The sequence below is a fragment of the Carex rostrata genome, chromosome 22, assembly GCF_964058835.1.
Source record: "Carex rostrata chromosome 22, lpCarRost1.2, whole genome shotgun sequence".
NCBI lineage: Eukaryota > Viridiplantae > Streptophyta > Magnoliopsida > Poales > Cyperaceae > Carex > Carex rostrata.
The window spans coordinates 1,615,676-1,628,941 of NC_135939.1; the positions used below are offsets into that span (position 1 = coordinate 1,615,676).

A 13,266-nucleotide genomic window follows, 5' to 3' on the forward strand; every position below is an offset into this window, starting at 1 on the left:
TTCTTACTTGTCTAGGTTATATAAAAAACGCTTCTTCAACTAATAAAATCACGTTACTCTCTGGTTTTGTCTTTTGAAGTTGTCTGATCTTTTAATGTTTTCTAGGTATAAATTATTATTTTCAACAAAGTTTCTTCTTTATACATACTCTATTTTATTAGTATTAAGAGCATCCTCATTTCACCGGTGTACAACAATTGTTTATTTAGAAACTATTAGCAAAAAGTTCTTATTAAGAAACCGATTTCTAAATCCACACTGGTGAAATATTCGCTGAAATTTTTTCTCCACTCACCTCTGACACTTTCTCTCTCTTCTAAGGAAAAAAAAATCTCATTCAAAACATTTCTACAATTTGCACGCCTCCATCTATGATTTTTCCATAATATTTTTCTTGTCTAATTACATTTGTATAGTACGTAACAGTAATATTTTTGTAAGTGATAAAATTAAATTACCAGTTAAAAACAAAAGAGAGAAAATGGTCTTAACCAGGAGCTCTGTAACGGCGCTAAATGGCATAACTGGTGTACACTAGAGACAAAGGCTATAAATTAAAATGCACCCCTGCGTATCACCAACTACAATTTTTTTTTTTTTAAAAGTATCACCTACTACAATTTAAAACCAACAAACAAAGATATTCACGCCATGAAAGTATGAAACCCCATGGATTTATAATGTCCTCCATTCTGACCATTCATGTTCACACAAGTTGAATTTTGACCGTTCAACTTTAATAACTTAAAATTCCATATATGTATATCTAACTTTTCCGAGATTACCATCTCAATCAGAGCATCAGCAATCGGATCATTCAAAGTTATATATATCATATATGTAACTCTAGAACATTGGTTTGGTCGTACTAAAAAATAAAAATTAAGACAGGAGCATCAGGTATAACCGAATGTCAAAGTCTTCAAGGTTTTGCATGTGTTTTTTTCCCTGGTTTATATGTAACCTGGGGCATTAGGCATATTAACCAATGTCAGCCTTTTTTTTTTCTTAACTGTTTCATTGGCTGTCAGGCCAGCCATGCTGGTTTTCATTTGCTGGGATATAAAAGTTAACACAATTGTTAGGTGCAGCACAAATCAGCAGCAATATTATTAAATAGTTATATGATCATTTAGCTCGACTAATCGGCTGATTAGTCGTTGGTGGTGACCAAATTGTTATAAATTATCCGTTTCTATTTATACAGTCATTAGTTAGTCATTTTTATTATTCTTTTTTTTTTTCTACATTTATCCGTTATATATATTATACTTTGTCTTTGTCTTATCTGAGTTTTTTTAAAAGATAATTTTATAAATTTTATTAATTAAAAATGAAATTAAGTTAAAATAAGTTTATTTAATAAATTTGATTAGTTAAATTAATTATTTTTAATAATTATAAGTAGATGCTCATATTTTTAATAAATAGTAAAATTATTCGTAAAATTCTGATTAATCAGTCATATTGTTATTTACGATACTGATTAAAACATTAACTCGAGAACATGCTTAATTAGCTCCTGACACAAACGTCCAGAACCTTCTCCAGGTCTCTGATCCAATCTGCAGAACACACTAGTTTGCAAACGCATAATTCATTAATTAATTAATTTGAATCCACCGTTAGATCAAATAGTTATATGATAAATTTGCCTATATTATAAGAATATCTTTTAACTTTTGACCTTAAACAAAATTATAACTTTTACTTGTTGACCTTTAAAAAAAGAATTACTTTTACTTTTTAGTAAGACAATATTTACTAATAAATATAAACTTTAATAATTACTTTAATAGCTGTTGTTATTTGATTTAAAGAAACTCTCATTATATAGCACAATCATCAGATCAAATAAATATGAATTATTCAACAAAAACTTAGTTTAATTAGTAGAGGGCTGGGCAAAAGAGCTCGAATTCGTAATTTGCTCGTAACTCGCTCATTTACAGCTCGTTTTAACTCACTCATTTACAACTCGGCTCATTTACAACTCGAGTTGACCAACTCGTTTAATAAATGAGCTGAATTCGAATTGGTCCCAACTCGCTCATTTATAACTTGAGTTACATAAAATTACATAGTATTGGTCAGAATAAATTTCAAAATAATCAAACCCCGAATCTCTAGACTGTTATTTGTGCTTTGAGATTCGTGCAAAATATGTTTGAACTGGTGTTGTAATATTATCATTGGTTAAACGAGTTATAAACGGGCTGTGAGCCAACTCGAGTTGATAACGAGCTGAGTTCGAATTGGCTCTACAACTCGCTAGTATCATCTCAACTCGAGTTGGCTCCCGCGTTTATTAAACAAGTCGAGTTCGAGTTAGGGGTAACTTGCTTAAACTCGACTCATTTACAGCCCTAAAATATGTTCATAAATGTTTCCATCTGATTTGCTTTATATGTGTTTTATCAATTTTAGTTTTAGGTTGGAGCCAATTAAACTAAATCCGTTGTTATTTTCCATTAGATAATTAAATTTATCATTATCGACAACAGTTATAATACTATGTTTTGAAATGAAATGAAATGAAACTTTTCAACTGAAATGGAGATGGAACTAAGTTTCTAAAAGGATTGTCAGATGCTGATAACGTGACTAGGAATATAGAATGCGTATCCTTTGGGCTTAGTACATGGCTTAGTATCACGCTGAGATTGGGCCTATATACTTTCTTGTACCTACAGTAATTATGGGCTGTAGAGAGAAATGCTGCATATAATCCTTCTAGAAAACATCATGACAAACAGTCATTGTTCACTTACCGGATCAGATTGTTCAGGTCAGAATGTCAGATGCCACTGTACCAGATCATAAATGTATTATGGCGGATCGCACATAAGAGGCGATTAATTAAAGAAAATTTTGTACATCAAATTTAACTACTGGTATAAATTTTGTTACTTCAAAATTAATGTAAATAAAAATAATAAAAAACATTAATCTTGCATATTAATTATTAAACTAGTTGAATTTGAAAGAAGTATATAGTGCTTGCTTCTTTCAACCAAATAGACAAGCTAAAATAAGTAAATAGTTACACTAGGTAAAGTACATTTTTCTGAGAGAATCCATATATGCACAAAATCCCCGATGAAACAGGTGTGTCTGTGACAGTTAACAACCTTTTCACCCGAAAATAGCAAACAGCTAGATCTCCTAATCACATTCCGATTTATCCTTAAATAAATCATTTGTTAGCGGCGCTAAACCAACCACCCTTTGTTTACCTCTTCAATCTTCATGCGCCACATAGTAAGCCAACCATCCAAACAATGAAAACAACATTAATTAAGTTTCACACAATCTCTCATACAAAACCGCTTGAGAGATGATAAACCAAGTGGAATTAGTGCTCAAACACCGCATATGAAGCCTCTTATTCCTTCATAAAATGGGGAACCCAATCTAAACTTTCCCTTTCTCCAAATCCAAACCAAACAACAACAATAATACAAGGCAAGCAAAACCTAATCCGGAAGTTGCTCTGATGGGTTGGTCAGGACAGAAAATTGCCACCAACACATCATCTGAAGAGCAGGTACGGAAACCAATGCTTCCGGTCCCATCAACACTATCCCTTGTTGAGCCAGAGCGTCGCCGCCGAGCTCATCGCCCCAGCAGGGGTGTACGTATATTACGGTCTCTCTGTCGCACATTACCAGTTTTCACACCGAAATGTGCACGTGTTCCAGGTCCATGCAAGATGATTTCCAATGCTCATATCGCATCCAGTGATTTTCACCAGCAACATATGAGCCACACAGCGTCGTCATCATCATCATCTTCGCTTCGCATCACCGGTACCCTTTTTGGCCACCGCAGAGGCCGTGTTTCGTTTTCTTTCCAGCAGACATCACGTTGCCTCCCCTCATTGGTGATTGAATTGGCCATACAAACACAAACATTACTTCGTGAAATAGGGTCAGGGATGGTACGAATTGCGCTCGAGTGCGAGAAACATCCAGAACATAAGAGCAAGGATCAACTTGGATTGCTAGAGGAGCCTATATGGACCATGTATTGTAACGGGAAAAAGTGCGGGTATGGCTTGAGAAGGGATGCAACCAAAGAGGACCTGGCAGTGATGGAGACACTGAGTCCAGTGTCGATGGGTGCAGGTGTTCTTCCAGGTAGTTCAGAAACCGAGGGAGCAGAAGGTGAGCTGGCATATGTGAGAGCATTTTTCGAGCATGTGGTGGGGTCTCGTGATTCGGAAACTCTATACATGGTCAGTCCTGACGGGCGGAATGGTCCCGAGCTCACCCTCTTCTTTGTCAGAATTTGAATGGCTGGGTTTGTCAGAGTGTCGATGGCATTTGTTGAGATAAGTTGGATGTTTTCTGAAGAAGGATTTTTGTTGTTAGCTCTTAGATACTTGATGGAACTGTGAAAGAAAGGGACATGGTTCATAAACTGTTGATTGGGATGTGGATGGTAGATGATTTTACTTAGGACATATTTGAAATTATGGATAATTTTTTCTAACTATCTTTATTTCAGAAATGGCTGTCTTTGTTCTCTGATTCTCTCCTTCCAAAAGATAACCCCTAGAGATGAACTCATATATCTTGTATGGATTGTGACAAATTTGTCATGCATATGGGATGTGTTATTAATATTGCATCTCAGAAGTGAAGACTTGTTAGTTATTCAGGCATAGCATTGTTATAATTTGAATGATGTGAATATTGAATAGCTTTTACTTAGTTTCTCAACTATTTGTAATGTATAGCCAGTTCTTAATTTATCATTAAGATTACATCATGTTCATAATCTATAGTCTACTTAAAGTGTAACAGAACATGATATGTACTTTACCAGTATAGTCATACCAAATTGATAAATTAATTGGAGAAACAGGCAAAATTGACCATTGCTGGTATTAACTAATTAGTAATTATGCCCGGAATTTTTATCCTGAACATTTGTTTTAAACAGCCAAAGGTTAAATTATATAAAGGATTCGATTAATGAAGAGACGCTTAATTAAAAAAAAAATTAAGGAAAAGTTAGGATTTATACTGACAATTATTGATAATTTTTCAATAAATGTATATATATAGAGTAAGGCTACCATGCTTTGCAAATTAAAGTGGGTGTTTTAATTTGCGTTCATATCTCTAGTTTCAAAGTTCAAAATGTCAATCCGAACCGTTCAAGTTGATATCCATATTAAATTGTGCTTGGAGACCAAATTTTATATTTTTCGAAAACTTTTTACTATTTTTTCAGAAAATGCTGGACCATCAAAAACAGTGATTTTGAATTTTTTTTAAAAAATAGTAAAAAATTTCTAAAAAATATAAAATTTGGTCTCCAAGTACAATTATGAGTGTGCAACGCAAGGAGACCAGATTGAGCATGCATGCTGTTGAGAGCTGTCTTATAGATTTACAGTCAGGGATGCTGCCTATATACCAAGTAAACAGAAAAAATGCCTTCTCTATCAATTCCTCTAAGACCCTGTAAATATTGCATTTGGCTTTTTGTTCACTTATGTTCATTTATGTACCAGTTAGTATTACATCTGCCAGTAACACGGATGTTGATATATGGTGGCCTGTTGTGGGATATTGCTTAGGTCGATGATCCGGCGGTGACCAAGGATGACATGATACCATGTAACAGTTACAGGTTTTGATGTAGAAGGTGTATCCCGGGTGTGAAAACGCAGGATGGTTTTCTTTGAATAAATAAAGCTGCCTGTACTAGCTTGTGTTGAATTTTAAAATTACAAAAAAAGAGGGAAGATTGCTTCAATTATTCTATTTACGGCAAAATCCAAACCAGCCCACTCTTTTTTTAAATTCAATTATTCTATTTTTCAACAGTGTAACGTTTTTAATCAAAAAAAAAAAAAAAAAAAAATTTGCCAGTATGATGCCAGCAGAATGATATGTATACCTCACGTATATAAAAGATGAAAGTTACATCAAAATGAATTGAAAGCTACATGTACATTACAGTCGATATCAAATCATGATCTTTGATGTTAGTAGCATTTAGTAAACACTAGTCAAAGTACATTAAATTGGAGGCTAATTAATGAATCATCTATACACCAACAATATGTATGTATATATATATACATACATGCAGTCAATGTTTCTTAAACGGTTTTGTAGGTGCATATTTATTTGTTCATATTTTTTACAAATAATTGTAAAATAATATTAGTGCAGAGTATACTTTACTCAAAAACATTTATTTGTTCATATTTTTTACAAATAATTGTAAAATAATATTTGTGCAGAGTATACTTTACTCAAAAATATTGTAAAAATATTTTTATTTTAAAAATAATTAAAAAGTTTGTCCATTCTGAAATTTTTTATCTCATTTGACAATTGTTCATGGATATCGTAACAGGTAGTTTTTTTAATGAAACAGGCCAAAAAATTTAAACTTTTTTATATGTTAGAAACAAACTACTAATTTTTTTTTTCAAATAGAGTTAAAATATACTATTGATTTTGTGCTCCAACGACATCCCACATCTCTATCTTCTTCTTCTTCTTCTTTAATTCAAACAGTCAATTTGAACTACTCAATATTATATCTATATTAAAATATACTTAGAAATCAAATTTTATTTATTTTCTTAATATAAAATATAATTAGAGCACAGAATCAATATTACATTTCCACGATGTAGGAATTTTATCCACCAAGAAAAAGTACACAAATATCTGAAGTCTCTGTTTCCATGGAGCAGCCCAGTCCTAGAGCCTTAAAAATTCAACTGGTTTGCGGGTTTACGCGCAAGGGTATTAACCTGAGCGCAGTTGGGCTCAAAAGAAATGGCTCCGGTCCATTATAGCCCACGTGTAACTCAGCGAGAGGCTTGGAAGTTTCCGCGCTGTTCTACTTTTTACCTCACGAGTCAGAACACACTCGGCTGTCGGGCACCTCGCACCGAGTTCGTATCCTCTGAGATATCTCATATTTTGCGTGACCGACGTGTCGGGTGCCTATTCGGAGGTGACGTAGGGGGCCAGTATTATTTGAACTTTGAGATTCGAGGAGAACGTACAGTAACAGTTGAGATTTTCCAAAAAGTCACGCAAAATATGAGATATCTCAGAGGATTGGAATTCCCTCGCACCTTCCCTTCCCTTCCCTTCCCTTCCATCCCGATCTCAACTGATGCATCGGGTAACTTTACTTTTATTCACTCTAAGCCGTTAGATCTTGATCGGACGCAATGGTAGTGAAAGCAACAGGACTGTAGGCTTAGAGTGCCACGTTGTGCTCAGACGGTGTCTATGGATTAGCTAAATACCGTGACGTGGATTCCAGGAAAACCTCGAGTGACGACAATAGAGAGAACCTGGATCCCATCACCGCCCGGGAAATTGAATTCAATGGGAACATCAGCCAAGCGGTCAGGAATCTCTCTCAAATAGACATCTCATCCAATTTAATGGATAGATTTTTTTTTTGATGAGAATTTAATGGATAGATGGATTCCTAGTATGGGTGCATGGATACCCGATATTTTTATCAATAGAAAAAATTAAAGAAAAATCCAAAATAATTAATGAATTTGATATATTTCGAAATATAAAAAACCCGTTATGATTTATAACGTTCCGCAATCAATTAAATCACTAATTAATAAAATAGTAAGAAAAAACCAAATGTTACTTTCTATAACATCCAGACTCGTATTCTGAATATTTAAGTACTTAAGGTGCTTTAATGCATAAAATAGAAGTGTTTAAACTTTTAAGATGCCGTAAAGTTTAAACACTTTCATAAATAAAGTGACATTAAATTATCATTTTTTTTGTAATTTTTTTAACCTCAATACTTCACTTATTAACATAATAGTACTGGCGAACAATAAACATACTTCACTTATTAACATATATAGTGCGACATCAATTCTATTTCGCGTTTTAGATAGAAAATTGGTGTTCTAATCATTGTAAGTCTCTTTATCTACTTTGCTTATCAAACACCAATAATTTAAAGTGATTTAGCATTTACTTCGCTATATTTTTTAATTTATTTGTCAAATGCAAAGTAGAACACTTTTGTTTCATGTCCTAGAGCACCTTAATTAAAGCACTTAAATTTTCATTACAATATTTCCCAAACACTCCCAAATGGGATCTAATTATTTTTGTTTTGCCAAATTTTTGAAACATTTGTCTTTCTTTCTTAAGACTCATTGTATGAGTGTTTTCTCTTAATTGATTTCTTCAAATAGCTATTAGCTCTTGCCGAGTCCATATCAAAACAAAAAAAACAAAAAAAAAGTTTGTTCCACTATAGCTCATGTGAGAGAATTTATTTGTATTTTTTATTTTGGCAAGAAGAGAGGTTAACTTGGTTGAATTGACACATTTTTTTTTTCTTTTTTTACTTGTAGAAAAATTAACTGGTCCTTTGAATAAATAGACCAATAAAAAAATGGTAATCACATATTCTTTAAAAATAGACCAATGAAAATAACATATTAAGTAGTGCTTTCAAATAATTAATTTGATCACTTGTGGATACGTTTCAAATTTGAATTTATCAATTACAACAAATAATCTTTGAATGTATATTGATATGAATTATACTACTTCTGTAAGTTATAAGATCATTTCTGCATCATCTTTTTGTGAAAATGATATACATGAAATATTTATTATTCTTGCACTTTTCATACGCAACACAATATTTGGCATTGAAATAATTATATTTGAAATAGACAAATAGATGATATGATATTGTATTTTTAAATTTAGTACATATCATTTTTGGTAGCTTTTTATTTCTTTAAAAACACTCAAGGGATAACTATAGTAACTATATAAGCGAATAATTCTCATTTTTTTTAATGTTTCTCAATCAAACTTCGAATAAAATGTAAAAAAAACATATAATATATTTTATTCGTGAGTAAAACATGAGTCACGAATTATTTGCGAAAAAAATGCAAAATTTTTTACTTCTTTATTATACCAAATTATTTCCAAAATATTTTTTTTGAAATATTTTTTTACTTCTTTATTGTAACAAACAGTACACTCGGTCCCCCCCACCCCACACCCCACCCCACCCCACTCATGCTCATCTAAAAACCGGTAACTCGTTAGCCGACGGAATCTCCAACTGTAGTTGAAGTTACCGCAAATGGCCACATCCAAACGGTCCCACGGACATGCTTTTATTGCTTTCCTCGTTATCACAAGTTACTTCTCTAAAAAAGGTTACTCGTTGAGATTCCAGCAATCTATCTTGACTTTTCCAGTTTTCCTCTTCCTTCCATCCATTTCTCTCTTCTCCTCGATTCCATTTTACGATGGCCTCTGCCACCACGGCCACTGGCCGCTCCATTCAGTCCATTGTGTGTGAACTATCATCACCTCAGAAATCGGCCTCTGCTGTGACTGTGAAGCGGGATTTGCAACTTTCGAAACCGAGATCTGCGAATCCCACAACCGAGGCCGCGAAGAAGATCATGCTTCAACCCCGGCTCTGCACACTCAGATCGTACGGCCCGGAGACTCAAGATGCAGTTGTTAAATTGACGGGGCAATTAGATAATAATACTTCTCAATTCTTCGCCTCTCTCGCAGATTATATAGAGAGCTCTAAGAAGAGTCATGATTTCGAGACCATCTCCGGTCGCCTTGCTATGGTAAATAAGTTAATTGATTGATTTTGTTGAGATCAGGAGTTCACTTCAGCTGCTATAGTTGCAACAACTATTGAACATAACCCGAGTCATTACAAGTTTATAATTATAACCCATAACATGATCTGGCATATTTTATTTTTTTAAACTGTATAGTTCAGATCATGTGTGATATCAATAATAAATGGTAAATCTTTCGTGTTTAATATATAGTTTGTACTTTTTTTATGTGCAGATTGTATTTGCAGCGACAGTATCGAGTGAACTGGTTACTGGAGATTCTTTGTTTAAGAAACTTGATATGCCGCAATTGGCAGAGGGATTAGGTGTGTGTCTGGCCATCATTGCCTCTGCTGCAACATTTGCATGGTTTACCAGCGCGCGAAATAGGATTGGCCAGATGTTCACCTTGAGTTGCAATGCATTTGTAGATTCTCTGATTGATAACCTTGTAGAAGCTCTGTTTTATGAGAGCGAACTGAATGATTGGTCTGAGGATTAGTAGCAAATTTCTAGGGAGGGGAGGAGAATTATTATATAGCAAGTAGTTAGTATACATGGGATTTGGGCGAAAAAATCCCCCAAAATGTAAATGTTTGTTAGAAAACATAGGCTTAAGAACTGTCGAAAGTTCATATCTTGTATTAGGAATAGGCAATAAATAATATTTTGTCTAAATTATGAATTAATTATATAAGCTTCAAAAATAAGTTCTCCATACTTGAAACGGCTGGTACGTTGAAGTCAGGATAAACAAAGCAAGTGACCAGTAAATTAGTAGTGAGAATAATCTGTTGTCACTTCTTACAATGAGATGCAATTTTCCTTCTCTTGTTAATTATGGACATATATTACATTATTGAAGTTATCCTTCTCTTGTCAATGAGACCAAAAACAATTAGCAAATAACAGTAATTGAAGCTTATATTGCATTTCTCTCTCCTTAAGCAACTTTCTCTCCTATAATGACATTCAATTGCTGTACAGGTTGAACAAACAAGTAAATGACCTATCCATTTAAATGAAATAAAAATAGTATATCTTCTTTAACCAGCTGTCTCTATGGCTTGAATGCACTCCAACACGGTTGCTTTATTAGACATTGCTGACAAGAGAGCCTCATGTGCCCCTCTGTTATTTTTAATCAGTGATGCAGCAAATAAAACCTGAATTACAAAATTAAATTAACTCTCCTTTGTTTGTAAAAGGAAAACAAACAGTTACTTAATTTCAGCATGAACAAACAACTGACCGCCCATCGAGTAAGGTTTTGCTGCTGGTCTTTGCTTAGTTGTGGCTTGCTTCTGTTCATGAACCTCTGGTTCACATGAAAAAATAGATGTATAAGTTTCATCCTAAGAAAAGAAAATCAGGGGAAGAAATCAATCAATAAACAAAAACCTGAAGACTGAAAAGATCAGCCGATTGCCCCACTACTTTGTCATATTTTAGACCTTCAGCAGCTAGTCCAGCCATTGACACAACAGCTAATCTGGTAATGCTAATTTATCTCAGGATTTTACACAAATGGTCCTTCTATTACATGAATTTAGTAAAAATGTAAGTATTGTTAGTAAATGTAAAAGAGATAGTCACAGAAAATTACTTGTCGAGTTCCTTACTATCTAGCTGTCCACTATAAATCAACTTCTGTAGCCTTTCATCAACTAAATTGACATGCTCTTTTCCAATGTCTAAGGAGTATCCCAAGATTGGTAGGCCGATCAAGTATGCAACTGATTTTCAATAAAAAGTTGTTAAGCCTAATTACCCACAAAACTCATGTAAAGAAGAGATTTTCTCAGGTGTAATTCTGGGAAATACCTAAGAAGTGAGCAGCTTCATGCCTTGCAATCCTCTCTTGATAATCAGGGAAAAATGAAGAAAAACCTCCAATTGAAGCCTGCAGTAGCCTGTGAAGAGTCCATAATGTGCGCCAATGCACTAACATGGTAATTTGAAAACCAAAACAGCTTTGCTAACTATTTAAATTTAGATTTTGGAGGTGTTTGAGATATTATAAGAGTACCCAGGTGAAACGCTTCCGATAGCCAATACTATCAGAGAGATGCTTCCAGTAAGGTACGGTACAAAGAAGCCCCAATCCTGAACTTATTGCAATTGAAGAATCAAGTCATTAACAGAACATGCAGTTAAACGTCTCCAAACATTCTATAATTACAAACACAAAAAATATAATTGCATGCAGTGTACCCCAGGAAGTTGGCCGGCAAGAACAGCAAGAAATCCTGTTGTCCCTACTACTGTAAATAAAAATGCTGCCTGCACAATAAAATACCACATATGAAACCCACAATCCACTTTTGAGTCATATTATGTAAGAAGCAATTTTTGGAAAACACTCGAGATGTTCTACAATTTGTGAGTAGCATACACAAATCTTACATCATTTCTGACACTAGGAATGGCAAGATTCTCAGCGTTCTTTATCCCAAGAGTTGTTAGCTCCCGCAAAGAAGTCTGCACAACAACTAGCAACTCAACTTTCTTGAAAACCATACACACAGCACATTTAATTGCAAGCTAGTAAAACAGAAACATACACATTTGTTTTTTCATAGAAAGAATCATAATCAGTGTGGATGTTATCTATTATTGCTTGAGCAACACTAGCCCAATTTATCTCTGAAGTGTTGGACTGACCATACGACGTGAGACATATGGTTGGGAGCTCCATTTGTTAGCCCAGCCAAGCTCTCTCAGCTGATCAAGTGTCGCCTTTACTGCATCTCCATCTTTCTGTTTTATAATAATAAAATTAATTATAAAATAGAAAAATATTGTTATTGGCTTATTGCAACAATATATTGGTAAACCAGTTATGAGGAACAGCTGCTTGATATGTAGCCAAGTTGAAGTTTCCTTTTTTTATATAACCAATATATAGGTTAGAAACTTGACCCTATTTTTAGTCTCAAATTCAAAAAAAATGTACCAATTACCAGAAAGAACTGCATATAGTCAATCAATGTTGTTTGATATATATGCGTCCTGTATCTTTGTTATTTCATACATTACCCCACTACATAATCTAAATTTGTTGGGAATTTGTGAAACTGAAAATGTTAATAAATTTGGAAGTGGGAATTAACCTTATCAATAGCAGCTTCTAACGGTTTGAGATCAATCCCAGGAGCAGCAGAAGAAGCTCCGATCCGCCATTTTCTCCCCAATTCAGACCTCTCAATTCGTGATCCTATACTCGGAGATGTGGAATAAGTTATCGGTCGGACTATGGTGACTAGACCCGCCATTTTTCTTCGCTACTTCCCCACCGTTGGAAGGAGGCGAAGAGATAACACCTCCTGGCGCGCGCCAGATGTTTTATGTCTCATTAATTTGCTATTAATTTATTTTGGGCTGAGCCCAATAATGTCCTATTCGGCCCATCCAGCTCCATCAGATAATTATTTTTCTCTCCTCAGCTTCTCTCTTTTTCTCTCTTTTTATTATTTTTCGGAAAACAGTTTATCCAATATTCTGGTTCAAGTTCAATCCACAAATTCAGTATTTTACGGAAACTCGCGCACCAGGACAAGTAGAAATATTTATTTTTAAATTACACGTGTTATCATCTTTATCACAAATATAAGACTACAAGA

General features: G+C 34.1%; 3 protein-coding genes across 3 annotated transcripts; 2 read left to right on the top strand and 1 right to left on the bottom strand.

The window, feature by feature from the left end:
* Positions 1–3,538: 3,538 nt before the first annotated feature.
* On the top strand, positions 3,539–4,497 carry LOC144574169 (MIZU-KUSSEI-like protein (Protein of unknown function, DUF617)). Its single transcript, XM_078324052.1, has one exon. It carries the CDS (start codon positions 3,560–3,562, stop codon positions 4,292–4,294), a length of 735 nt encoding a protein of 244 aa, XP_078180178.1. The 5' UTR covers positions 3,539–3,559; the 3' UTR covers positions 4,295–4,497.
* Positions 4,498–9,152: 4,655 nt separating this feature from the next.
* On the top strand, positions 9,153–10,350 carry SEP2 (stress enhanced protein 2). Its single transcript, XM_078323844.1, has 2 exons — positions 9,153–9,646; positions 9,879–10,350. The coding sequence occupies exons 1-2, from the start codon at positions 9,308–9,310 to the stop codon at positions 10,143–10,145; spliced, it is 606 nt and encodes a 201-aa protein (XP_078179970.1). The 5' UTR covers positions 9,153–9,307; the 3' UTR covers positions 10,146–10,350.
* A 103-nt stretch (positions 10,351–10,453) lies between these two features.
* LOC144574024 (uncharacterized) lies at positions 10,454–12,973 on the bottom strand. The gene is made up of 10 exons (XM_078323843.1): positions 12,757–12,973; positions 12,308–12,403; positions 12,050–12,124; positions 11,858–11,926; positions 11,673–11,749; positions 11,468–11,556; positions 11,250–11,379; positions 11,045–11,135; positions 10,896–10,961; positions 10,454–10,809 (listed from the first exon to the last, which is right to left on the bottom strand). Exons 1-10 carry the CDS (start codon positions 12,916–12,918, stop codon positions 10,690–10,692), a joined length of 975 nt encoding a protein of 324 aa, XP_078179969.1. The 5' UTR covers positions 12,919–12,973; the 3' UTR covers positions 10,454–10,689.
* Between the last annotated feature and the right edge of the window lie 293 nt (positions 12,974–13,266).